Source organism: Hibiscus syriacus, unplaced genomic scaffold (genome assembly GCF_006381635.1).
Source record: "Hibiscus syriacus cultivar Baekdansim isolate YM2019G1 unplaced genomic scaffold, ASM638163v2 tig00110430_pilon, whole genome shotgun sequence".
In the NCBI taxonomy this organism is placed as follows: domain Eukaryota; kingdom Viridiplantae; phylum Streptophyta; class Magnoliopsida; order Malvales; family Malvaceae; genus Hibiscus; species Hibiscus syriacus.
Window position 1 is genome coordinate 1,442,105 of NW_024062734.1, and position 27,212 is coordinate 1,469,316.

At 37.0% G+C, this 27,212-nt stretch overlaps 3 protein-coding genes across 3 annotated transcripts; 2 read left to right on the top strand and 1 right to left on the bottom strand.

The window, feature by feature from the left end:
* Positions 1 to 3,899: 3,899 nt before the first annotated feature.
* On the top strand, positions 3,900 to 6,255 carry LOC120125331 (protein FAR1-RELATED SEQUENCE 6-like; the record flags this gene model as incomplete). Its single annotated transcript, XM_039143778.1, is given in 5 exon segments — positions 3,900 to 4,187; positions 4,189 to 4,927; positions 4,930 to 5,310; positions 5,313 to 5,829; positions 6,180 to 6,255. Coding segments are annotated over 4 exon segments (1,908 nt in total), but the record flags the coding sequence as incomplete, so codon positions are not given.
* A 1,759-nt stretch (positions 6,256 to 8,014) lies between these two features.
* Positions 8,015 to 11,945, bottom strand: LOC120125439 (signal recognition particle 54 kDa protein 2). The gene is made up of 9 exons (XM_039143870.1): positions 11,592 to 11,945; positions 11,048 to 11,147; positions 10,743 to 10,896; positions 9,974 to 10,124; positions 9,729 to 9,877; positions 9,501 to 9,601; positions 9,234 to 9,391; positions 8,586 to 8,700; positions 8,015 to 8,495 (listed from the first exon to the last, which is right to left on the bottom strand). The coding sequence occupies exons 1-9, from the start codon at positions 11,820 to 11,822 to the stop codon at positions 8,167 to 8,169; spliced, it is 1,488 nt and encodes a 495-aa protein (XP_038999801.1). The 5' UTR covers positions 11,823 to 11,945; the 3' UTR covers positions 8,015 to 8,166.
* Positions 11,946 to 14,487: 2,542 nt separating this feature from the next.
* Positions 14,488 to 26,060, top strand: LOC120125438 (pre-mRNA-processing-splicing factor 8A). Its single transcript, XM_039143869.1, has 22 exons — positions 14,488 to 14,923; positions 16,253 to 16,469; positions 16,594 to 16,984; positions 17,430 to 18,707; positions 18,794 to 18,879; positions 18,951 to 19,448; positions 19,535 to 19,839; positions 19,919 to 20,373; positions 20,463 to 20,589; positions 21,082 to 21,323; positions 21,410 to 21,533; positions 21,624 to 21,813; positions 21,899 to 22,006; positions 22,205 to 22,458; positions 22,570 to 23,186; positions 23,279 to 23,385; positions 23,506 to 24,234; positions 24,333 to 24,494; positions 24,633 to 24,830; positions 24,964 to 25,242; positions 25,345 to 25,587; positions 25,685 to 26,060. Exons 1-22 carry the CDS (start codon positions 14,661 to 14,663, stop codon positions 25,874 to 25,876), a joined length of 7,065 nt encoding a protein of 2,354 aa, XP_038999800.1. The 5' UTR covers positions 14,488 to 14,660; the 3' UTR covers positions 25,877 to 26,060.
* The last annotated feature ends 1,152 nt before the right edge of the window (positions 26,061 to 27,212 follow it).

The following is a 27,212-nucleotide window of genomic DNA, read 5'->3' on the forward strand; positions in this document are numbered from 1 at the left end:
AAAGTGAGATAAACAAAGTATGGTTGATATAGGGTAATATAAGAATAGCTCATAGGTTATATGATAAAGATTGAACCATATAGGAACATTAATTGAGTACTTGATAATAAGTCATAAGGTTATATGCATAGGTAATATAAGTTATAAGATGAGAATATATAGGAATATCAAATAAGTTATGAGATAAGTTATGTGACATGATATATATATGAGTTTACGTGATATAAAAGTGTATAAGTGAAATAACATGATAGGTGATAAAACCGTAAGCCTATATGATTATGTGTTATATGTTACATGATATGACATGCGAGTTACATAAACAAATGAGAAATGATATAAGTCATATGAAACGATCTACGTGAATACATGCACTTGTGATACATGTGATATGAGATATATGGTTACACATACATGTGGTATGTGATAGAAGAGAAATAACAAGTGATATGAAATGTTATAAATGATAATGCCCATGTTATGTGATATGAGAGCTAGGGGTATAGTTGGCATGCCAAGAGTCGAGGGTTTACCTATGTCTTTCGAGACATATGGATAGTTTACCTAGGTTCTTCGGGACCTATGGACAGTTACCGATGATCTTTATGACCTCTGGACAGTTACCGGGGTCTTTGTGACCTCTGGATAGGTCATTCGGGACATTTATATGAGCTATGGTAACAGCATAGTGGTGCACAACCTCAATAGACTCACATATCTACAGTTCTCACAGGTGCACATGGGCTAATAAGAGATAACATAGAATGTACTGTATATGATATATGTGTGTTAGTGATTATTGTATATGCTATAAGATATATGATATGAGCTTAATTGATCATATAAACAAGAGAATAGAAATATGAAATGTGATAATATGATAATGTTAGGAAAGAAGATAATTATATGTATGCGTGGATATATATATATATATATGAAAGGTGCATAGTAGGAATTATTATATGCATATGTGGGTATGATGCTTGTATGTGATATGTTAGTAGAAATTGTTCAAGCATGATTACGAGTTAGAGTTTTATTATATGTTTTATGCCTCACTAAGTCAACGATTAGCGTGTGATTGTTTCACACGTAGGTTACAGAAGTGAGAAGAGTAAAGAGCTAAGAGGAGCAAGACAGTCAGTATTTTCCTTACAAAGTTTCATATCAAAAAATAGATGATTTAAATGTGTATGGTTAATCTGAATATAGTTGGCATGTACTAATTGATTGAGCTAAATATGCTCTGATCGATTTTGGTCAATTTATGTAAATACACAGTTTTTATTTTAATGAAAGTTTTAAATTTTTCTTTGAATTTTGTCAAGAGTCAAAGTTTGAAAAGTCAATGTGACACCTCAAACTCGTATTCGGGTCGGATACGGTTGAGTGTTACAAAAACTGCTGAGCCCCAACTGAATGATCCGGCGAGATGAAAGTCGCTAAGATGTCGCAACCACATGCAGTGAACTAGGTTGCGCAATTTAAATACAGCTGCAGTATGCATGCCCGTACATACATCTTAACCTCATCCTCAGAGGCGTATGCGCTCAACTCCCGAAAATTGACATCTAACCAATTTAACGGTATCCTACCTCCGATAAAATTTTCCGGGACACGTCCTAGACTATCCCGACACAAAGTAGTCCAAGAACCGGAAGCTATCCCCGATATCACATCTCCATCCACCGGAAGCCCCAGGTGCATAGAAACATCATCAAAGCGTGATCGTGCACTCTCCGCACGGAAGATGGAATGTGCGGGTTTCCAGCCTCCACCGCTCTACTAAGACAGAAATCAGGTCTGGCTCTATCTTACAGTGACCCTGATATCTACCTATGTAACTGAATCCAGCCTCTACTAAATACGGCATGACACGGCTGAGTATCACTAACTTAAGATTCCTAATAAAATGATCTAATACACGGTCCTTCTCCTAAAAATAAATAATTATAAAAATTAATTCTTAATCTAATAATCATGCATTAAATGAATCAACTAATTATTACTAATAATTTAAATTAAATTAAAACATTAAAATGTTACCGTATTAGTAAAGTGTCGAGATATTTAATTCTTAATCTAATAATCATGTATTAAATCAATCAACTAAATGTTACTAATAATTTAAATTAAATTAAAACGTTAAAATGTTACCGTATCAGCAAAGTGTAGAGATATATGATTTCCATCCGAGCGAAGTAGGCTGTCTTCCATTATATATCTGTACAAGAATTATATTAATAAAATATTAAATAAAGTAAAAACATAATAATAAAAATATTATAAAATATACCTTAAAAAGAAAGTATTTGAGAGAAATTTAGAGAATTTGAGAAAATTTAGTGTGATAAAAGTGATTGAGGATAGGGATGGAAACGGGCCGGGTTCGGGCCGGGTATTGATCCCCCCGTCCTCGTCCCTGTTTAAAAAACCGATACCCGTCCCCGTTTAAAAAACCACGGGGATTTAAACGGGGATCCCCGTCGGGTAATCGGGGAAAACCGCGGGGAAACGAGTATCCCCGTTTAGCACAAACGATTATTTAAACGGGTATTGGGCCAGGTATTGGGTCGGTATTGGGCTGGGAATCGGGCCAGGTATATATATATATTTAAATTAAATATATATTTTTTATTTAAATTAAATTTATTAATATTATATATATATATAAATAATTATTTTTAATATTTATCGTGTCGGGTATCGGGGCGGGTAATCGGGTAATCGGGGCGAGGATTACCAAACCCGTCCCCGTCCCCGTTTAAAATAAATGGGTTTTTCCCATCCCCGTCCCCGTCCCCGTTTATCATCCCCGAACCCGACCCGTTTAATTCGATTTTCGGTTTTCCCCGTCGGGTTCGGGTTGTTTTGTCATCCCTAATTGAGGATGGGGTATTTACATGGAGATGGGGACGTGAAGGGTTGGGTATTTAGGGGTATAGTGCGCCCCCTGCACCGCGCTATACCCAACGTGCTAGATATCCATGTATAACGCGGATCAGGGGCGCACTATACCCACGTGGCGCCAGATCACCGTATATCGCGGGGCAGGGGGCGCGCTATATCTACGTGGAGTCAAATCAACATATAGCGCGGTTCAGGGGGCGCGCTTTTCTATTAAGGGTGTTAGATCAAAAAATATAATCTGATCGATGTTAAATCGATAATAATAACGATCACCGATGATATACCGAGAAAATCGCCTAAATTATACTCAACTTGAAATATTACGATTTTTATCGTATTTTCGACTACAGTAGCCGTTTGCTATTATTGTCCGCAAAACGGTGACGAAAGCTAATAACTTGTATAGTGCCACCAGATCCGTCCGTCCGTTCGCAAATTGATTTGTTCGATCGCCCCAAGTGTTTTCTCAACATAATTTGCTGTTTACCCAAATTGCCCGTCTTCTTCCATAGTTGGCCGACTGCAAAATTTTTTCTTCCCTTTTGAGATCTGACTGTGTCCTCTGTTACTCCCTTCTCCAATTGAGACTCAAAACATCAACTCACGATCAGAACGACGGCATTTTGACACACCCAGGTCAGCCTTAAATCTCTCTCTCTCTCTCTCTCACACACACACACACACATTGGTTTGACATATCATATTCAGTTGTCATCTATACCTTTCGATAAACGATGAATGATACGCATAATTCGCTTACTGAACAAAGCTTTAATCTTGGTTTATTTTATTTCCTCCATTTCCCTTTATTCCCTTTTGCCCACTGTTTTTGGAGCCTACTTAAATACACAATGTCTGAGCTATGAGTTTTTCTTTTTTTAGATGGAAGTTGAGGAAGAAAAAGAAGCTCATCCTGGTAACGTTTGTTTGGCCGAGGAAAAATGTGATGGCCAGAGTCTAAAAGAAACAGATAGTGAACCACTGAATTGTTTGATGTTCAAAATGGTTTACCCGATGGAAAGAAAGAGTTTCTTGCTCCAGCTGTTGGAATGGAATTTGAAACTTATGATGATGCCTATAATTATTATAATCGCTATGCCAAGGAAGCCGGGTTTCGTGTTAGGGTTAAGAATTCGTGGTTTAAGCGGAATAGTAGAGAGAAGTATGGGGCCGTGCTTTGTTGTAGTAGCCAGGGCTTTAAAAGAATCAAAGATGTTAACCGTCTTCGGAAAGAAACTAGAACCGGCTGCCCTGCTATGATAAGGATGAGGGTTGTCAGAATCGAAACGATGGCGGGTGCTTGAGGTTACACACGAGCATAATCACTTGTTAGGTGCCAAGATTTGTAAATCTGTTAAGAAGATGGGCTCCGGAACAAAAAGTAAGATGCAATCGAGTTCTGATGCTGAAGTGCGAACCATCAAGTTGTATCGAGCATTAGTGATAGATGCTGAGGGTAATGGGAATCCGAATAGCAATGCAGTGGCTGTTAGGAAGTTCTCTGATCAACCAAATCAGCTCAATCTTAGAAAGGGTGACTCGCAAGCCATTTATAACTACCTATGCCGTTTGCAGCTGATAAACCCAAACTTCTTTTACTTGATGGATTTCAATGATGATGGGCATTTGAGGAATGTTTTCTGGGTTGATTCACGATGTAGGGCATCTTGTGTCTATTTCGGGGATGTCGTTTATATTGACAACACTTGCTTGTCAAATAGATATGATACTCCCCTTGTGGCACTTGTTGGAGTTAATCATCATGGACAAACTGTGTTACTCGGTTGTGGTCTGCTTGCTGGTGAGACATCTGAGTCTTATTCTTGGTTATTCAAAGCATGGCTTACTTGTGTGTCAGGACAGTGTCCTCATACCATTATTACAGACAAGTGCAAGGCTTTGCAGAATGCAATTGTGGAGGTGTTTCCCAAATCTAATCATCGCTTAAGTTTGTCACTCATAATGAAAATTGTTCCAGAAAAATTGGTAGGATTGCGTAATTACGATGCAATCAGAAGACATTTGTTAAGGCAGTTTTTGAATCACTCAAAGTAATTGAATTTGAAGCAGCATGGGGTTTTATGGTCCAGCATTTTGGTGACTCTGACCATGAATGGCTTCGATCATTATATGAAGATCGAGCTCGGTGGGCTCCAGTTTATTTGAAGGACACATTTTTTGCTGGACTATATGCCTCGAGACCTGGTGAAAATTTAAGTCCCTTTGATAAATATGTGCACAAACAAACTCCTTTAAAAGAGTTCCTTGATAAGTACGAATTAGCATTACAAAAAAAACACAAAGAAGAAAGTCTTGCCGATATTGAGTCAAGAAACTCCAGCCCTGCTTTGAAAACAAGATGCTCCTTTGAGTTGCAACTCTCCAAGTTGTACACAAGAGAATTTTTAAAAGGTTCCAATTAGAGGTAGAGGAGATGTATTCCTGTTTTAGCACAACACAGCTACATGTTGATGGGCCTATAATAATCTTCCTGGTCAAGGAGCGAGTCTTGGCTGAAGGAAATAAGAGAGAAATTAGGGATTATGAAGTACTTTATAACCGAACAGCTAGTGAAGTTAGATGCATTTGCAGTTGCTTTAATTTCTATGGATATCTTTGCCGGCATGCGTTGTGTGTGCTTAACTTCAATGGTGTGGAGGAAGTCCCTTCCAAGTACATTCTCTCACGATGGAAAAAGGATTACAAGCACTTCTATGTTCCGGATCAAGGTTCCACTAACGTTGATGCCATTGATCGCGTGCAATGGTTTAACCGATTGTATCGAAGTGCCTTGCACGTTGTGGAAGAGGGGGCAATTTCTTTAGACCATTACACAGTTGCATTGCAAGCTTTTGAAGAGTCATTGAATAGAGTTCACGAGGTAGAAGAAAAGCAAGATTAATAATATACATTGTGAAGGTAAATGGTTCTAATAAATAATATTGGTATCCGTTTTCCTTTGTTGTCCACCTGTCGTAATGTCAACTGTGATTCGGTTCAATCGCTCCTTTGTGCAGAGCATTAGCCTAAGTAGTTTAGCATGTAATGTATATAATTTCTCGTATAATTGCATTAGAACCATATTCTAAAGGGCTTCCTACCCTCGTTTTCTCCTTTTTTAGATAAAACTATACATACGATTGTTTTAAGCTTTCTTTTCTTGGAAAAGAAAGGGTACAACGCAAGGGTTAAATAAGATGTATATGTTCCTTTTAAGTACCGGAAACATGGAGAGTCTTCAATTGTCACCATGAAATATTTCCTTGCAGGTTTTTAAGCCTGTGAAGCATGTTTGAGTAAATGCAAAATGAAAGATGCCCCACCCCAGGTTTGTTTCATTTTCAATCCTTGAAAGCTAAGATACAGCATTCATGTCGAGCTGCATGTGACTTCACATGCGGCTCATACATGAAATGGTGAAAGTTTTTTGAGGGGTTCAATGTATGTTGAGAGAGTTAATGTTCATATGAAGTCTCCGTTAACAGATTCTTCAAATACATAAGATGGGCATTTATACTTGTGAGTGTTTTTCTAAACGATGCAAGGCTGTTTCGGTTTGGTCGGTGTATGATGTTTTGTTGAAAGGAGTTTTTGAAGTTATGGGAAGGCAGGCAGAATGACACCTATTTTTTGTCGGTGTATCATGGACAGGCGCAACTCCTTGCTCAAGATGTAGAAAATTCGGTGGCTAGATCGGAAGGGAGTCGTAAGATAAAAGACGGTGATAGGAGAACCGACAACGAGTTGAGGAAGATGCTAACAGATATGTTTGTTGATAACGTGAGATTAAGGAAGCAGGTGAACTCGGTTGTACGTTGTGCTCTCAACACATATGCGAAGAGTGATGAAGATGATGATGGTGAAGAGGAAGAGGAAGAGGAAGCGGAAGAGACCTCTTTGAGGAAAACTGTTCTGAGCAAATTTTTGTAAAGATAAGTGTAGATGGCAGGGACGGCCCTGGGCCGGGGCAGGAGGGGCATCCGCCCAGGGCCCATAATATTTTCTATACTGTACATTTATTTTATTTCGTCTCGGGTAAAAAACTAAAAAATATAAATAGAGGTTTATTTTTATATTTACATACATAGAGGTCAATTTCTTTTATTTCGTACTGGCTCAAAAAATATCCAGAGCCGACCCTGGTAGATGATACAAATAATGGATTGATAGTTATTTCTGAATTCATGGAACACTCTTCTCATTTCTGCTTTAAACTGCAAATCTGCCATACAATTTCATTTTATTTATTTGTTCCTGTATTTATATTATTTCAATGGAAAGAGCAAACCTTTGTGATTTTTTGGTGTGATCTACATCTCTTCTTAGTTCGTCTTCCAACAGTTGAAAAAAAAGGGTTGTGAAATCGAATACCTAAAATGCCCCCTGTATTTAAGTGAAATACCCTGGCCGTTTATTATTTTTTGTCACTCTAGTCCCTTAATTTTCATTCCATTTATCACGTATCCTAATTTTTTCGTTAAAAATATTATATGGCTCAATCAATTTTTATCTCGTTTAATAATTATTAAAAAATATCATAATAACAAAGCTAAATAAAATCATAAAAATATAGAAAATTACAAAACAATTAGAAATAACTGAAAATTCCGAATTTATGTTTCCGAAATTACATTTTAAAGTTAAATTCTAATTATGTTTTTTTTTAAAAAAATTAAAAGCAGATTTTTTAATTAAAAAGATTTTTTAAAAAAGTAAAATTCTTTTGTATTTTTTATACTTTTATTTGAATTTTCTATTTCTTTTTTTTAAATCACATTTCTTTTATTTTTCTTATTACACACGAAAAAAATATCTGGTTGTAGACCACATCAAACTTTTTTTTAACAGAAATTATCAATAGACAACAAGTTGAATTAAACTATAAAAAACAGTAAAAATACTAACGTGAGAATTTCACAATATTATTCAAAATATTTTAGATATTATAATATATGAACGTCGTAAATCAGAGAGATAAATAATAGTTTTATAAAATTTATTTTTGTACATAATGAAACCCACCCTAAAAATAAAATAAAATTACATTTATGGCTCCTCAGTTCAAATCCCAAATTTAGCTGTTGACTCTAAATGTTGAAATATAATGAGAAATAGAAAATGCATTAGCCTGCGCAGAAAAACACAGTTTGTACAACGGCAAGTTTTGGGAGGCATATAATCTCTGAATCTTCAACATGGGGAATCCCCTAGACTGCATTAGCACTCAAAAGTACAGCAATGGACTGGCGTGGAAAATTACTTGTCCCCACCTCCAAACATCCCCATCATGTCTTTGCTCGAACCCATTTGCTTCATCAGGTTCTGCAAGCCGCCCATACCGCCAATCTGCTTCAACATCTGTGGAGGGAGGACCTTGCTCATGTTCTGTGCGTTCATGTTGCGAGACAAGGCACTCATCTCACCCTTCTTTGGAATTTTAAGCCCCTTCATCTTGCTCCATATCTTCGCAAGTCGTTTGTACTCCTCCATCATTTCCATTACCTCTCGAATATGACGACCGGATCCTCGTGCTATGCGCATCATCCTCGATTCATTCATGAGCTTTGGGTTTGAACTATCCAACTCTGCAACAAATTAACAATCAAAATCGTTATCCTATACTTGAACAATATTACATGTCTTGAGAAATGGAATAAAGCAGCGCATTCACTTGCCTTCATTTGTCATCGAGTCCATCATGGTCATGTAGCGTTTGATCTTTGCCTGGCTTTCTTTTTCCCGACCTTTCGGCATTAGTTCAGAGCTAAAGCCTGGAAGCATTGAAAAAACCTGCAGAAACCAACCAAAGTATTAGCATAAAGTTACCATGCAAATTAAATACAACACTTACATAACACACGCACACACACACAGAGAGAGAGAGAGAGAGGGAGAGGGAGAGAGGGAAGAGGGACAACATGGAAGTTAAAGGATGGGGAGCATTGGACAGGGTCAAGGGGAAGTGAATCACCATCCAAAAGCTCTATTAATTTAAAGTTTAATGTGTCCCCTATTGAGCAATAAGGCTGTTTAACTTTCTAAAAAACTGGTTGTAACATAGTAATACTTCTAGTAACACTTCACAAAAATGTCCGACATCAAACATGAACAGAAATTAAAAGTTTGCAGAATGAAGAAAATATCAATATATCTCCTAAATTTTAAGACAGGAGCAAACCACCAAATTGAACATTTGAAAACACAACATGGAGGAATCATTAAAAGGCACACCCATTAATACAAAGTAATCCAACTTTGCTAAAACGAAAATGCAGCAGTATGAAGAATTGAAGATGAACAATCAAAGAGTAGCTAAGAATAACCTGCCCAATTGGACCCATTTTGAGTATGTTCTGAAATTGTTCATACATAATCCTCAAGGTAAAGTTCCCTTCTGAAAGCTTTTGGAGAAGCTCAGGCTGTTGATCCATGGGAACAACTTCATGAATTTTGTCCATGAATCCAGACCAGTCACCCATGCCTATTCAGAATGATAATCACCATGACAATGTTTCAAACAATCATCATCATTTTGGAATCCATAATTTATGTGTTTAGAAGAATACATAAAAGGAAAAGGAGATGCATACCTAAAAGGCGGCTTACAAATGGTTTAACATCAAACACTTCAAACTCATCCATGTGCTCTCCAGTTCCTATAAATATGACAGGACTCTTAGTTGCAGCAACCCTGGCAGAAGCCACAAAAGGACAAAACCAAGAAGTACATATCATGAGAACTCAACCTACTAATAGAAACACAAATACTATCTTAAGTAGACATACAAAATGAGGGTGAAAACAATCATAACACTTACGCACTAAGCGCACCACCACCCTTTGCATGACCATCCATTTTTGTGACAATTACAGCACCAACTGCAACACTTTGTTTAAATGCTTGAGCTTGATCAAAGGCAGCTTGACCTATACTACTATCCATAACAAAAATAACAAGATCTGGTTTCTGGAACATACAAAAAAAGTAAATTAAATTAAAGGGGATATCATCATCACTTATCCTGAAATAAAATAAAATGAACATCTAAAATCTGAACAATACCGTTGCTTCAGAGACTTGACGCATTTCCTCAAACAGGGCAGCCTCCTGTTTATGGCGCCCACTGGTATCAACAATTATAAGATCACAATTTTCCTTCTTAAATCTCTCAACACCTTCTACAGCAATTTTCACAGGATCCGACTCCATGTAGCTGCATGAATAGCAGAAAACACCATTAAATACATTCTCTGCATTTAAAATCCACAGTAGGATCATGGCTACAAATCAAAGCATATATTCCAGATATTAAATAAAAAACAAATCATTTGAAACTAAAAAGCATTAATATCACAAAATACATAGAAATGTATACATATATGTGTTACATATACAAGAAACAGAAAAGCAAACTAGTTGCATGCATGTATTTTCATGCTTCCCACTTATGCCCTTTAATGAATTTAAAAAACATTTCTGTAATTACGTATACACATCATATCATTGTTGAAAATTACCTATAGTCTAAATTATTCCTTTCACATCCCCATTCTAAGAATTAAAGAACATCAAATGATTAAAACAAACAATTAGCCCAAATTCAAAATTTCAATATGTGGTAGCGGCCACATGCCTGCAACGCAATGCCATGGCCTCTATTTTGCAGTTTTAACTCTCTTCACCATGGATATTCATGGCCGATATTTACAACAATCGACCACAATAGCATTCATCACGACCATTGCTACTATAAATGTGATGCAACCAAAAATACATCCATAGCTGCAATTTAAATCCTTGGCCACAAAAATGAATGAAAAGAAGAAAGTACCTTCCATAAAATGGGATTTTAGCTTTAGTGGCATTCTGCTTCAACTGATCAAAAGCACCAGCTCTGAATGTATCAGCACAGACTAGAGCTGGTTTCCAACCTTTTTTCTGATGATAATAGGCATATTTTGTACATGTGGTTGTTTTCCCAGACCCTGAAAAAAAATTACAAGGAAAAATTCAACTGCAAAATTCAGGTATTCCATAGTCTTACCAACACATTCAGAACATAGCAAGGACTTTCACAATAATGGGCAAACAATTGTACCATAATTCAACCTACATGAAGATGTAAACAAAACTTACCTTGTAAACCAACAAACATCACAACGCTTGTTTTCCCTTTCTTTGGTGTGAAAGCCGGCTTCCCAGGATCCAGAATCTTACAAAGCTCATTAAAAATTGCCTATAGCGAAAATCAAACCTTTTTTAGCAACTATATTTAAGTCTAATACAAGAATCAAAACATGAACCAAAGCATTTTCTTTTGGAAAGTTTTGGATCAAAAGTTTCTCAATTACATTAAGTTTTCACATTAATTGTATATCAGGAGAGAGCCATTAAATCAAACATTACCAACATTTTGGATTAAAGGCGAACCAAAACAAAAAATCAGAACTTTAATAAATCTCATCATTGTTAGAACTAAATTAAGATAGATTATAAAATCAGGAAACAATGGGGTAAAAGACGAATTTCTCAAAATATATCAGCTAATTCACATTTTTTACTTGCAGAATTCCATCCAATAATTCAAATATAAAACCCTCAATCCTAGTTCAAAATCACCTAAATTCTGAATTAGAAGGAAACAAAAAGAGCAGAAATTGTTTCTGAAAATGGAATATACCTGCTGAATGATTTTCCGTTTGTTATGACCGGCTGCAAGATCCTCAAGATTGACGATCTTCTTAATATTAGTTTGCATATCACGAACGAGCTTGAATTGAATATCGGATTGAAGAAGAGCTCTGGTGATTTCGTTGAGGCATTCGTTTAAAACTTTCTCATCAATTATAGTGGCATTGCTCATCTGCTGTATAGCCCGAGAGATGCTCCCTCCTAACTGTGCTAACACCATTTTTTTTCTTTTTCTTTTTTCCTTTTTTGCAGAGAAAATCAAGAGATTTCTGTTCCTTGGAGTTCTGAAGAATTAGGGTTTTTTCTTTTTAAATTTTTGCGAAATCTGATACGAAGGAGGGCCAAAGGGAAGAGAAAATAATAATTAAATTATTTTTCTTCCATTTGGCCTAAAAGAAAAACAGTCGGGAGAAACGCGTGAAACCGGAAATGATTGATATTGGGCTCGGTTTTCTTTTCGGTTCGTACGACCTAACCCAATCCAAACTTAATATCGGGTTAATTATATGGATGATCCCTTACATTTTCAGTTCATCTGATTTTGATCATCGATTTAAAAAAGTGAGTCTCTTACGTTATCGGTTAGATTCGTTAACTCCTATTACCCCCTCAACGGAAATATAGGTTGAAAATTAAAATATTAAAAATAAATCATCCACATGTATCCTCCTCCTCCCGTTAAATTACTTTCTTCCTAATGATGATATGCACATGGGGCAAGTTTGCTTCCAAATTCATTCAACAATACATCCCCTGTGAAAAACATGTGAGCGCAGCATCCTGCAGGCGCCACTGGCGAGATCTTCCAAGCAGATGGCACACACGTTGATTCCACCAACCACTTGTAATCTTCAACCTAGTAGGAGTTGTTGCAGGCATCTCGGATGCCATAAACAATGGATACCAATCTTGGGACCTCTCTTTGGAAAGCTCTTCTTCTCCTTCTGGGTGATTGTCCATCTCTATCCATTCCTTAAAGGTCTAATGGGGAGGCAAAACAGAAATCATTGTGGTTATATGTCGGTGTTATCGGCTTCAGTCTTCTCCTTGCTTTGGGTCCGAATCGATCCGTTTGTGTTGAAAACCAAAGGACCAGACACCACAATGTGCGGCTTCAACTGTTGAAAAACTCATTTTGCGTGGCTCTCTAGATTATGCATGTGATGTATGGACAAACAAAGTGGAGTTGCAAAAGAAAGAATCAAATTAGAGTGAAATGTTTTTGTAGTTATATGCACTGTACAACTACAATGTAGTCATTGAATTGAAAATAGATCAACTTTGTAATCACCTCTCTTTAATTGCTAAATTTGCATGTTCTCATTCTGGCATCTTAAACTATATAACTGTCGCTAATGTTAAAGGACTGGCTTAGTTAGGTTAATGTAGATAGCATAGAATGCCAAGCAAATTCATTTATGCCATGGAAAGTAATAAATACATGTTTTGCATAAAAAAAATTTTAATTACCATTAATGTTTTCAAATTATTATATTTAACAACAACCGATCATACAATCAAAAACTATTGTGAAGACCTGTTGTCTCCAAAAGCTATCGTGAAAAGCTTCAATGCTCTTGTTCCAATCATCCTATATAGTATGCTCGCTAGGAAGTGAATGTAAAAGCTCGACGAGAAGACCCTTTGTGTCCAAAAGCTAATGCCATGGGACAAGAACATGGACACCGGCACCATGCTCCAGGATGCATATAAATACGTCTTGTTCTTGCAAAATCAAGTCTCCAGTCCGCAGTCGATGCCCATCACTTCCAGCTTCTCATCGGCTTAACATGTTAATGCTGATGGCTTTGTTGGATTGGAAAGTTTGAATCGGAAACAATTGTTTGTAAGTCCTGATCAACTCCCTCATGGTGTAGACAATGCCTTGTTCACGTGATCTTTACGTTTTTGCTTCTGAACAGTTGGTTTCGCTTCACAAGGCCAATCAATGAGAGGAAAACGGTCATCCAACAGGTTTTTTGTGGTAATATTAACTGGTGAAAAAACAGAAGCCATGATTTATAGTTCTATTACCCTTTTTTCCATATATTTCATGTCATTTGCAGAACACATAGGAGCAAAGACTGCTGTGCAGATCACGAGTCATGCTCTAAAGTTATTTTCCAAGATCATTCGGTGTCTTCTTGTTTATAAAATCCAAGAAGAAGAAGAAAACACGTGTACATTTTTTTCTTCCAATTTTGATTTTATTTTAATTTTGATTAAAATAATATTTTTTAGATATGACTATTAATTCAATATTTATTGTTCACATTATATATCTACATGTGCTTAATATTTGTTAACGACACATTCACATATATTAATTTATTGATATATATGTTAAGTTAATATTTTTTTATTAAAAAAGTAACTTCATCTCAATAAAATCGCAAAAAATATCATTTTATTAATAAAAAATAAAGGAAATATAAAAAGATGATGAGATAGGCTGAAATCAAAGATCTTCTGAACGAAGATGTAAAATTTAATAATTTAATCTGTATATTATATTGACGTAATCTTAGTATAAATCAAATTGATTAAAGCATGCTTTTATTTAAACTTAATTATAAAATATATAAATAATAATATAAATTTTATTGTTTTATAATTAAAAATAAATAATTTAGACTTGTGTGGATTGTATTGGACATCAGTCTCAGCTTGTGTGTGCAGAATTTGTTGGTTCATGCATTAAAAGCTTAGCCAGAAGAAAAACTGGGATTGGGCCATATCGGACATCAGTCCGTCAAAAGGGCTAAATGGGTCTTTCAAATCTAGAAACGACCCACAACACAACACATCACCGCCATTTTCTATCCCTAAAACTAATATATTATCTATAAATAAAACCAAACGATTTCCTACATTATACTCGAAAAATCCTACGCTTTGCAAAGAGGGAGGAGAAAAATAGAAAAGAGAAGAGAAAGTAGGAAACTCAAATCCCCTCTAAAACCCTAATTTCAAAAATTCATTTCATCGAACGAAGTCCGATATACCCTCTAATTCCTTCTTTTAGGCTGAGGTAGGAGTTTCTGGGCCAATAGTAGTCATGTGGAACAACAACAACAACGGCGCTCAGATTGCGCCACCGGGAACTGGTGGATCCACCATCCCGCCGCCTCCAGCTGCTCAGCCTTCGTACACCGTACTGGCTCCTCAGGCGACGCCACAGGATGCTGAGGCGAATCTGGAGGAGAAGGCTCGGAAATGGATGCAGCTTAACTCTAAGCGATATGGAGATAAAAGGAAGTTTGGTTTTGTTGAGACGCAGAAGGAGGACATGCCTCCTGAGCACGTCCGGAAGATTATCAGGTGAGAGCTTTATTATTTCATGTTATTTTTTTCTTACATTTTGACAAGTTTAAGACAGAGTTCAGTGAGATTTTCTTTGTTTGAATTTTTTTGTGGCGTTCTTGATTTTAGTCTTTTTATGGATTAAAGATTGTTAAGCTGGTAAGGTCGGTTAATATGGTTTTGTCTTTTGTTTTAAGTGTTTTACCTTTTCAAGAATTGTTTAGTTGGTTAGGTCGGTTAAGATAGATTTCATTCATCGATTGTTTTTTATGTTATTTTCTCTAATTTTAAGGATATAGAGTGTTTTTCGGTTTAATCAATCTTGCGGGACTTATATTCTTGTTTCTGCTATGTTCTGTTAAGACTAGAGAAATTCTATCATAGGAAGCTTTCATTGGTAGTTTTAAGAGGAGAGGAAAACAGATGATGATATTGATATCATCAAAGGATGACTTGATTTAAGATGAAAATCAACAGTAATTAAAAGAAATAAGGCTGAACAAACAAGTAGGAAAGAAGATGGAACTCAAGAAAAACTTAGGGTTAAGGGAGACCTCTAGTTTTCTTTTAATCCAAAGAGAATATTAACGATAAGTTGTGGCTGTAATATTTTTACAACTTATTCGTGATAGGGTTTCAAAGATAATTTAATCCTAGCGCTAGATTTAAAACATAAAAGAAACTTATAAGCCTAGCAATCTAAACTATCTCTAATATTTAGTAAAACTGAAATAAACAGATATTATAATAATATATGCTCCTGCATCATGACTGCTTACTGAGTTTGCATAGGAAAGGCTTAAGTAGGGTGTATGGGTACAATATGATCCATATACTTATCATATAGCGGACCCCACATAGTAGGAAAACTGACAAAATGTTAGTGGCGTTTCAGTTGTTCTTGTTGGATCAGTGCATAAAATGCCCCTTGGAAGTTGGATGTTCATAGTTACTTTTCTGTACAATGAAATATAAAGGGAATGCTTAATTGTAAAATGTATCTGTAACAGTGGCTTGTGTTCTATATTTATTTTCTGATTTGATGCCTGATTATCCTCAGGATGTGAAGGCTGTTGAACTTAATATATATATTCCCTTTATTTTGAGCAATTTGATCCTCATCAGTTGTTCTTCATTATTTACACTTTCTGATTTTTTTCAATCGAAGGAAGGTACTCTCTTTATAGCCACCCTAAATTTATATCTAATGGTATATTTATTTTATATTTCTTGTTCTCTTTGCCTTTTTGAATGGTTCCTGGTTTTCACATTGGATCTAGTACTCTGAACATTCATTGCAGTATATGCATGATGTAATAATAGTTAATTTTGTTTTCTGTCTGACAGAGACCATGGGGATATGTCTTCAAAAAAATACCGTCATGATAAACGTGTGTACCTAGGCGCCCTTAAATTCATTCCACATGCAGTTTATAAGCTCCTTGAGAATATGCCAATGCCTTGGGAACAGGTCCGTGATGTGAAGGTCTTATACCATATCACAGGAGCGATCACATTTGTGAATGAAATACCATGGGTTGTTGAACCAATTTATTTAGCACAGGTATGCTTATTTCTCTCCCTTCGTACAACAAATCGAACACCGAATTAAATTGTCTCTCAGTTCAATTATACATGGAAGTAATACATTGTTGTTGTTATTGATTAAATTGTTTTTATTTTTACAGTGGGGAACTATGTGGATCATGATGCGGAGAGAGAAAAGAGATCGTCGTCATTTCAAGAGAATGAGGTTTCCACCATTTGATGATGAGGAACCTCCGTTAGACTATTCTGATAATTTATTAGACGTCGATCCTCTAGAGCCAATTCAGTTGGAGCTGGATGAAGAGGAAGATTCCGCTGTACACACTTGGTTTTATGACCATAAGCCTCTTGTAAAAACAAAGCTTATCAATGGTCCAAGTTACAGGAAATGGCATCTGTCCCTTCCAATTATGGCAACTCTGCACCGGCTTGCTGGACAGCTGCTTTCTGATTTGATTGACCGGAATTATTTCTACTTGTTTGACATGGAGTCATTCTTCACAGCAAAAGCATTGAATATGTGCATACCCGGTTAGTCTCCTACCTTTTTGTAATACACTAAGCTGCTATTTTCGTACATTCATGCATGTTTTGAATTTTCTAAGTTTTGTTGACACTGTCTTGTGGGGTCGTTACCATTGATTGATTGATATTCATATTGCAAATATATTTGGAAGCTGTAATTTATTTTATTTTTACTTGTGTATTGCTTGTATTTGTTGGTCCTGTATTTGATTGATATTCATATTGGCATTCGAATCAATTCTTATTTTTTTTTATTTGTTTTTAGTTGGGTGGGATTTGGGCGGGGCAGAAGATAAGAATGGAAATTAATGAGATACTGTCTTTATGCCATGTTGTGGCTGGGATACCAGTTTTCTTCAAGATTAATAAAGTGATGATTTCTGTTGGTTTCACGTGCTTTTTGTCTTTATGCTGCTTGAATGATTTCTCAACTAATTGTTCATACTTGTAGGTGGTCCTAAGTTTGAACCTCTATACCGAGATATGGAGAAAGGGGATGAGGACTGGAATGAATTTAATGACATAAACAAACTAATTATCCGGTCACCTCTTAGGACTGAGTACAGAATTGCCTTTCCTCATCTTTATAACAATAGGCCCAGGAAAGTAAAGTTGTGTGTGTATCACACTCCCATGGTCATGTACATTAAAACAGAAGACCCTGATTTACCGGCATTCTACTATGATCCTTTGATACACCCCATAACTACCACAAACAAGGAGCGGCGTGAGAAGAAAATCTATGATGATGACGATGATGATGATTTTGTCTTGCCAGAAGGGGTGGAACCTTTGCTGAATGACACACAACTTTACACGGATACCACTGCTGCTGGGATTTCTCTTTTATTTGCTCCACGCCCTTTTAACATGAGATCCGGTCGGATGCGGCGTGCTGAAGATATACCGCTCGTCTCAGAGTGGTACAAGGAGCACTGTCCTCCATCTTACCCTGTTAAAGTGCGGGTTAGTTATCAGAAACTATTGAAATGCTTTGTGTTGAATGAGCTGCATCACAGACCACCTAAGGCTCAAAAGAAGAAGCACTTGTTCCGGTCTCTTCAGGCAACAAAGTTTTTCCAGACGACTGAGCTTGATTGGGTTGAAGCAGGTCTTCAAGTGTGTAAACAAGGGTACAACATGCTGAACCTGTTGATACATAGGAAAAATTTGAACTACCTTCACTTGGATTATAACTTCAACTTGAAGCCTGTGAAGACTCTCACTACAAAAGAGCGCAAGAAGTCACGTTTTGGCAATGCTTTTCATCTTTGTCGTGAGATCCTGCGTTTAACAAAGCTTGTAGTTGATGCTAATGTCCAGTTTCGACTTGGCAATGTTGATGCTTTCCAATTGGCCGATGGTCTGCAATATACATTTTCCCATGTTGGCCAGTTGACTGGGATGTATCGTTACAAGTACAGGCTCATGAGACAGATTAGGATGTGCAAAGACTTGAAGCACTTGATTTACTACCGCTTCAATACTGGGCCTGTAGGGAAGGGACCAGGATGTGGATTTTGGGCTCCAATGTGGAGGGTATGGCTGTTTTTCCTCCGTGGCATTGTTCCTCTTCTAGAAAGGTGGTTAGGAAATCTGCTTGCTCGTCAATTTGAAGGGCGCCATTCGAAAGGAGTGGCAAAGACTGTTACCAAGCAACGGGTTGAGAGCCATTTTGATCTGGAACTTCGAGCTGCTGTCATGCATGATGTCCTTGATGCCATGCCAGGTGATTTTCAATAGTTTTTATTTGTTACAATTTTTATTTTCTAGTTGACAGTTTCTTATTCTATTATGTTCCTGACTGAACTACAGAGGGTATTAAGCAAAATAAAGCTAGAACAATATTGCAGCATCTAAGTGAGGCATGGCGCTGTTGGAAGGCAAACATCCCATGGAAGGTAATGTCCTGACATAATTTGTTTTCTATATCTTTAACTTGTGCTTGTTGTCTTACTGTTCTGTTATGCAGGTTCCGGGTCTGCCAGTTCCCATTGAGAATATGATACTTAGATATGTCAAGTCAAAAGCTGACTGGTGGACAAATGTTGCTCATTACAATCGCGAACGTATCAGAAGGGGTGCAACTGTTGATAAAACAGTTTGCAGGAAAAACTTGGGCAGATTGACACGACTCTGGCTGAAAGCTGAGCAAGAACGGCAGCACAATTATTTGAAAGATGGGCCATATGTCACTCCAGAAGAAGCAGTTGCAATTTATACTACAACGGTGCATTGGTTGGAGTCCAGAAAATTCTCTCCCATTCCATTTCCTCCCTTGTCTTACAAGCATGATACTAAGTTACTTATCCTTGCACTGGAGAGGTTGAAGGAATCTTACAGTGTAGCTGTAAGATTAAACCAACTCCAAAGGGAAGAGTTGGGTCTAATTGAACAGGCTTATGATAATCCTCATGAGGCCTTATCGAGGATCAAGCGACATTTACTTACCCAGCGTGCCTTCAAAGAAGTGAGTTGGTGACTGGAAGTCATTTCTATGTTGGTTTTGAACTTCATATTAGATGTCTGAACTTGAATTTATATGTTCTTTTTCAGGTTGGCATAGAGTTCATGGATTTGTATAGCTATTTGATTCCAGTCTATGAAATTGAGCCCCTCGAGAAGATTACAGATGCTTATCTTGACCAGTACCTATGGTATGAAGGAGACAAGCGCCATCTGTTCCCTAATTGGATTAAGCCTGCAGATTCAGAGCCACCTCCACTTTTGGTTTACAAATGGTGCCAAGGTATAAATAATTTGCAAGGGATATGGGACACAAGTGAGGGGCAGTGTGTGGTAATGCTTCAAACAAAATTTGAGAAGTTCTTCGACAAGATTGACTTGACAATGTTGAACAGGTATGCTTTTGTTGAAATCTTTTGCTTATCTCAGTATTGGCTATGTTGGATATCTATAATATTTGTTTGTATTTTGCAGGCTTCTACGTTTGGTTCTTGATCACAACATTGCAGATTATGTTACCGCAAAGAACAATGTGGTGTTGTCTTACAAAGATATGAGCCACACAAATTCGTATGGCCTTATACGTGGTCTTCAGTTTGCTTCTTTTGTTGTCCAGTATTATGGACTTGTTCTGGATCTCTTGCTTCTTGGATTGACTCGTGCCAGTGAGATTGCTGGGCCACCCCAGATGCCAAATGAATTTATCACATACTGGGACACAAAGGTTGAAACCCGACATCCAATTCGTCTGTACTCTAGGTACATTGACAGAGTGCACATTTTGTTCAGATTCACACATGAAGAAGCACGGGACCTTATCCAGCGATATCTTACTGAGCACCCTGATCCGAACAATGAAAATATGGTTGGATACAACAACAAGAAATGCTGGCCAAGAGATGCGAGAATGAGACTTATGAAACATGATGGTATGTGAAATCTTAACGATGTGAAACTTTTAGGACAATTAATTTAGTAGATGTGATTTCTGTTCTAATCTCTCCTTTCTTCATTTTAGTTAATCTGGGAAGAAGTGTCTTTTGGGACATGAAGAATCGCCTGCCTAGAAGCATCACAACTTTGGAATGGGAGAACAGCTTTGTTTCTGTCTACAGCAAGGATAATCCCAACCTGCTTTTCAGCATGTATGTTTTTTTCTTTATTTGACTTTTTATTAGCTGCTTGCTGCAATCTGTAGTAAAATTATTGCGAGTATGTGGAGGAAGGTATGCTGTTGATTTCTTCTGAAATTCATTATATTTTTTACACTTGAGGTGTGTTAATTTGACCTACCACTAGGAGGAATTCATGATAATGTGTATTGTTCATCTGGATCATTAAGCTAAGATGCTAGAAGTCTGTCGATATACTGTTTTTGCTCATTGGCGTAAAGTTGCCTAGTGGTAGAATAAATTTTGCTTTATTTGATCATGAATTTTCATATGATTGTGTTATATAAGTATAATAGTTATATGGTAGATGAACTTTATTTTCTACAGTTTATATGTGAGGTTTCTGATTAATTTATTTTCTGCTTTGCTAAGTTTGATCCTGTATACTTGGCTTTCCATTTTGGTTATGAATATTCCTCCCGTAAACAGTTTGACTGATACAGTATCCTTATTTCTGATGTCTAGGTGTGGTTTTGAAGTTCGGATACTTCCAAAAATAAGAATGACTCAAGAAGCATTTAGCAATACAAGAGATGGGGTCTGGAATTTGCAGAATGAACAGACAAAAGAGAGAACTGCAGTTGCTTTCTTACGAGTTGATGATGAGCATATGAAGGTATTTGAGAATCGTGTTAGGCAGATTCTTATGTCTTCTGGGTCAACAACATTCACAAAGATAGTCAACAAATGGAATACTGCCTTAATAGGTATTTATTTGATCATATTAATTCTGAATATACTGTTTGATCTATTATATTGAATTTATTCCTCTTTTTCCTTTTCTGTTGAATAGGTCTTATGACTTACTTCCGTGAAGCAACTGTACATACACAAGAGCTTCTAGATCTACTTGTTAAATGTGAAAATAAAATTCAAACTCGTATCAAGATTGGACTGAATTCAAAAATGCCTAGTCGGTATGATTATTTTTTAGTACCTCTTTTCATTCATTCTTTCAACTTTTGTTCTTATAATATTTTTCCTTAATGAACTATAATGCCTCACAGATTCCCTCCTGTCATTTTTTACACTCCTAAAGAGATTGGAGGACTTGGTATGTTATCAATGGGTCACATATTGATTCCGCAGAGTGATCTCCGATACAGTCAGCAGACTGATGTTGGTGTAACTCACTTTAGGAGTGGTATGAGTCATGAAGAAGACCAATTGATTCCTAATCTTTATCGGTACATACAGGTAAAAAATCAAATGCATTCTCTTTTTGTGTTTTCCTTTCTCAGATGTTGGTCAGTTGTTTGATCATCTTGCTGACTTTTAACAGCCATGGGAGAGTGAGTTCATAGACTCGCAGCGTGTTTGGGCAGAGTATGCTCTGAAGAGGCAGGAAGCACAGGCACAAAATAGGCGCCTAACTCTTGAGGATTTGGAAGTGTGTTCTCTTTTTCCTTTTCTTAAGCCATTGCATCTTTAGTTCCTAATTCTATTTACATTTAATATTTTGCACTTGTTAAATTCGTTTTATCATATTATTGTGAAATTTATTCATCCAATGCCATTTTTGCATTATATGATTTGTCTGCCATAAGGAAATAGTATACTGATGATATTCTCCTGGATTTATTAATAGGATTCATGGGATAGGGGAATACCACGTATAAATACTTTGTTTCAGAAAGACAGGCACACATTAGCATATGACAAAGGATGGAGAGTACGCACAGACTTCAAGCAGTACCAAGTTTTGAAGCAGAATCCATTCTGGTGGACTCACCAAAGGCATGATGGAAAATTGTGGAACTTGAATAACTATCGAACTGATGTCATCCAAGCTCTGGGAGGTGTTGAAGGAATTCTAGAACATACCTTGTTTAAAGGAACATAGTAAGTACTTGTTTTAAGTTATACAGTTCATAGATCACTTATATGATTTCTGTGCTTAGTAATTATTTGGATTGTCGCGTCTTACTTTGTCCACCATTCCTGAAATTACAGCTTTCCAACGTGGGAGGGTCTGTTTTGGGAAAAGGCTTCTGGATTTGAGGAGTCAATGAAGTATAAGAAGCTCACTAATGCTCAGAGATCTGGTCTAAATCAGATTCCTAACCGTAGGTTTACTCTTTGGTGGTCACCTACAATCAATCGGGCTAATGTTTATGTTGGTTTCCAAGTGCAACTAGATCTAACTGGAATTTTCATGCATGGGAAGATTCCAACCTTGAAAATATCTTTGATTCAGATCTTCCGTGCCCATCTGTGGCAAAAAGTTCATGAGAGTGTGGTTATGGATCTTTGCCAAGTCTTAGATCAGGAGTTGGATGCTTTAGAAATTGAAACTGTTCAGAAGGAGACAATCCATCCAAGGAAGAGTTACAAGATGAATAGTTCTTGTGCAGATATTCTTCTCTTTGCAGCTCATAGGTGGCCTATGTCAAAGCCTAGTCTTGTGGCAGAGTCCAAGGACATGTTTGATCAAAAGGCTAGCAATAAATATTGGATAGATGTGCAGCTCCGTTGGGGAGATTATGACTCGCATGATATAGAGCGTTATACTCGAGCCAAATTTATGGATTATACAACAGACAACATGTCCATTTATCCATCTCCCACTGGTAAAACCTCAATCTTTTACCCTTTTTTCCTAATCTGTTATATTACTTTTTTTCTCTGGGCTGATCTGATCACATCTATCGTGTTTATGTAGGGGTGATGATTGGCCTTGATCTGGCTTACAACTTGCATTCTGCATTTGGCAATTGGTTCCCTGGATCAAAGCCACTTCTTGCTCAAGCCATGAATAAGATCATGAAGGTAATGCAGTTATTGCTGATTTAATATAGGTTGATCCATTCTCAATAGAATTTTTTATTCAGATGTCCTGTGTAGGTATAATTCTGATGGGTTGAACTATTTTTTCCTATACTTGTACAGTCAAATCCCGCTTTATATGTTTTAAGGGAGAGGATAAGGAAAGGTTTGCAGTTGTATTCTTCTGAACCCACGGAGCCGTATCTGTCATCCCAGAACTATGGGGAGATCTTTAGCAACCAAATCATTTGGTTTGTTGACGACACTAATGTGTATCGTGTGACAATTCACAAGACATTTGAAGGGAATCTCACAACAAAACCCATTAATGGTGCCATCTTTATATTCAATCCACGAACTGGACAGCTGTTCCTAAAGGTCATTCACACTAGTGTCTGGGCAGGTCAAAAGCGTCTTGGTCAGCTTGCCAAGTGGAAAACTGCTGAAGAAGTTGCTGCTCTTGTGCGCTCTTTGCCTGTTGAAGAACAACCCAAGCAGATCATTGTTACGCGAAAGGGAATGCTTGATCCTTTGGAGGTTCACTTACTCGATTTCCCTAACATTGTTATCAAGGGAAGCGAGCTGCAACTCCCATTCCAGGCTTGCTTGAAAATTGAGAAATTTGGAGATCTAATTTTGAAGGCTACAGAGCCACAAATGGTTTTGTTCAACATATATGATGACTGGTTGAAGAGTATCTCATCATACACTGCATTCTCCCGACTCATTCTGATCCTCCGTGCACTTCATGTGAACAATGAGAAGGCTAAGATGTTACTGAAACCTGATAAGACAATTGTTACTGAACCACACCATATTTGGCCGTCTCTAACTGATGATCAATGGATGAAGGTACTCATTTTTCCTACTCATAATGCATTTTTCCATCTACCCTTAGAATCATGCATCCTTTGCATTCCAGTACATTAAAAGATGATTTCGTGGTGCAGGTTGAAGTTGCTTTAAGAGATCTCATACTCTCTGACTATGCCAAAAAGAACAATGTGAACACATCAGCCCTTACACAGTCCGAGATTCGTGACATTATCCTTGGAGCTGAGATTGCTCCACCCTCTCAACAGAGGCAGCAGATAGCTGAGATTGAGAAACAGGTTAATGTTATGTTCAGCTTTTTTCTTATTATTTATGATTGCTAATTTAACTTGGTTTTATATCACTAAACCTCTATTTTAATAAAATGAGAACTTCCACAAACTTAAGAGCTATAATATTTTAACTTGCACTTTCAGGCAAAGGAGGCAAGCCAGCTGACAGCTGTGACAACAAGGACTACAAATGTGCATGGTGATGAGCTTATTGTCACCACCACAAGTCCCTATGAACAAGCAGCATTTGGATCCAAGACGGATTGGCGTGTTAGAGCAATATCAGCTACTAATCTTTATCTTCGAGTCAATCATATATACGTGAACTCAGAGGACATAAAGGTGTGTATCCTTGACTTATGTGAGATTATTTATCCAACAAAAATAAGACCAATTTTAGGTGTATAGAACTATAGATTGATCTAAATTCTGGTGTTTATCAATCTGCTGACATGATTAAACATTAAATTTGCAGGAAACTGGGTACACTTATATCATGCCAAAGAACATTTTAAAGAAATTCATCTGTATAGCAGATCTCCGGACTCAAATTGCTGGTTACCTGTATGGAATAAGCCCTCCTGATAATCCCCAGGTTAAGGAAATTCGATGCATTGCCATGCCACCACAATGGGGTACTCATCAGCAAGTTAATCTTCCATCAGCTCTTCCAGAACATGATTTTTTTAATGATCTGGAGCCTTTGGGTTGGTTGCACACACAGCCGAATGAGCTTCCTCAGTTATCGCCACAGGTTTGTGTTTAGTATTTTTTTTTCTTACTCGAATGTTGTAGTTCATCGGTGCAAATCAAAATGTTATAAGCTAAATGTTCTCTTATGCATTTCTAACCACAGGATGTCACATCCCATGCTCGGATTTTAGAGAACAACAAGCAGTGGGATGGAGAGAAGTGTATAATCTTGACATGCAGTTTCACTCCAGGTTCGTGCTCATTAACAGCATACAAGCTTACCCCGAGTGGTTACGAGTGGGGACGAGTTAACAAAGATACAGGAAGCAATCCTCATGGTTACCTCCCAACTCATTATGAGAAGGTGCAGATGCTCCTGAGTGATCGGTTCCTTGGATTTTATATGGTAAGAGTTTAGTCCCATCTAGTGGATTGTTCCAAGCTTTGTTAAACTTCTTAGATTGTTCCGAGTTCTGATGGTTGTTGGCTTTTGTTTGCAATAGATTCCCGACAATGGTCCGTGGAATTACAATTTCATGGGAGTGAAGCATACGGTTAGCATGAAATACGGGGTGAAGCTGGGGACGCCCAAAGAATACTATAACGAGGAGCATAGGCCAACTCATTTCCTGGAGTTCAGCAATTTGGAAGAAGGCGAGACTGCGGAAGGAGATCGGGAGGATACCTTTACCTAATTGTCCGATATCTCTGACCAAATTCTACGACGAAATATGATGTGAAATAAAATAATTCCGTACTTACCAGTGCAGGATCTACAATATCAAATAGAAGAGAGCACTGAACTGGTTTGTTTGTAGTCTTCTCTGAGCTGTAAGAACGTTTTTGTTTTTTTCTTTTTGAGTTGTAAATATGATGGGATTATCAATTATTCCCCGCGGATCGACTTTGTATTTTGTGTTAAAAGTTGATATTAGTTGCAGATTTGCATTTAGACTTCTTTTGAAAAATGATGATATATATCCTCTATGCCATGGATTGGATAAAAGATCCTCAAATATGGTGATTTTTATAATTAAATTATAGACTTTTTGTTATATTACTGGAGATATATTTTAGTATTTTTTATATTAATCTTTTTTATAAATAGATTATAGAAAACTATGCTATCAATAAGAGATCTGAATGGGAGGTGGTTGTAGGGGTTTATGGAAACCGCTGTTGTTCGGTTTTGGATGCAGAACTTTGGGGTCTTGGATGCGAAACTTGAGGGCATTTTTGAAGGATTATTCATGGCATGTAATATGGTTTTGGGGTATGTTGTTTCTGAAACCGATAAAAAGGAAGTATTGGTTATGCGCGAGCATGCATTGTATCTCGCCCATGGTGTCACATGTAGTGGAACTGATAACTCGGGATTGGAACTTAAAGTTCTGTCATGTTTCTTGCGAAGATAACAAGGTAGCTGATGGCTTGGTGAAACTAGCATGGAGCCGTCCATTTGCCACTCAATTCTTCCAAAACCTCCCTGATCATGTACCGCTTTTGAAGAACGATGACCCTATGGGAAGGCTGCGACATTTGGTTACTGTTTCTTAGTTTTTGTCGTTAGTTTTATCTTCACTCCGTGCAATAAAAAAAAAGTTCATTGCCCGAGAGGTATCCAAATTATGATTGCCCTTTCAAATTGGTTCTTAAATAAAAATACATTTTCCAAATGTAAAATTAAAATGAAAACTTTATATTGTATAGGCTATAGCCAAAGTTAGAGATTTAAATAAAACCTTCTAAGAAAACCCAAACCTTTACTATTTTTTCACTCTCTGAACATGTGCCATGGGGAGAGGGTTGCCCGGGGGATGGGGTATTATGGTATTTTTTTAAAAAAAAAATGGGTTCCTTATACAAAAATAAAAAACAATTAATTTTTTTTTTTAAGAAAATATAAACATGATATATGTCAAATAACAGTTTTTTTTGTACGCATGTAACATATTAGACATTTAAAAGAAATATTAGAATCGATTAACACTATTTTGAACAAAAAATTCTTTAGACACATAAAATTAACTC

Coding starts and splice junctions, on each gene's coding strand:
- LOC120125439 (XM_039143870.1), bottom strand. CDS start 11,822: ATGGTGTTAGCACAGTTAGGAGGGAGCATCTCTCGGGCTATACAGCAG. Junction 11,148..11,591: donor AACGGAAAATCATTCAGCAG/GTATATTCCATT, acceptor TTTTCGCTATAG/GCAATTTTTAATGAGCTTTG. Junction 9,878..9,973: donor GTCAAGTCTCTGAAGCAACG/GTATTGTTCAGA, acceptor TGTATGTTCCAG/AAACCAGATCTTGTTATTTT.
- LOC120125438 (XM_039143869.1), top strand. CDS start 14,661: ATGTGGAACAACAACAACAACGGCGCTCAGATTGCGCCACCGGGAACT. Junction 23,187..23,278: donor CATTTATCCATCTCCCACTG/GTAAAACCTCAA, acceptor GTGTTTATGTAG/GGGTGATGATTGGCCTTGAT. Junction 24,495..24,632: donor TAGCTGAGATTGAGAAACAG/GTTAATGTTATG, acceptor TTGCACTTTCAG/GCAAAGGAGGCAAGCCAGCT.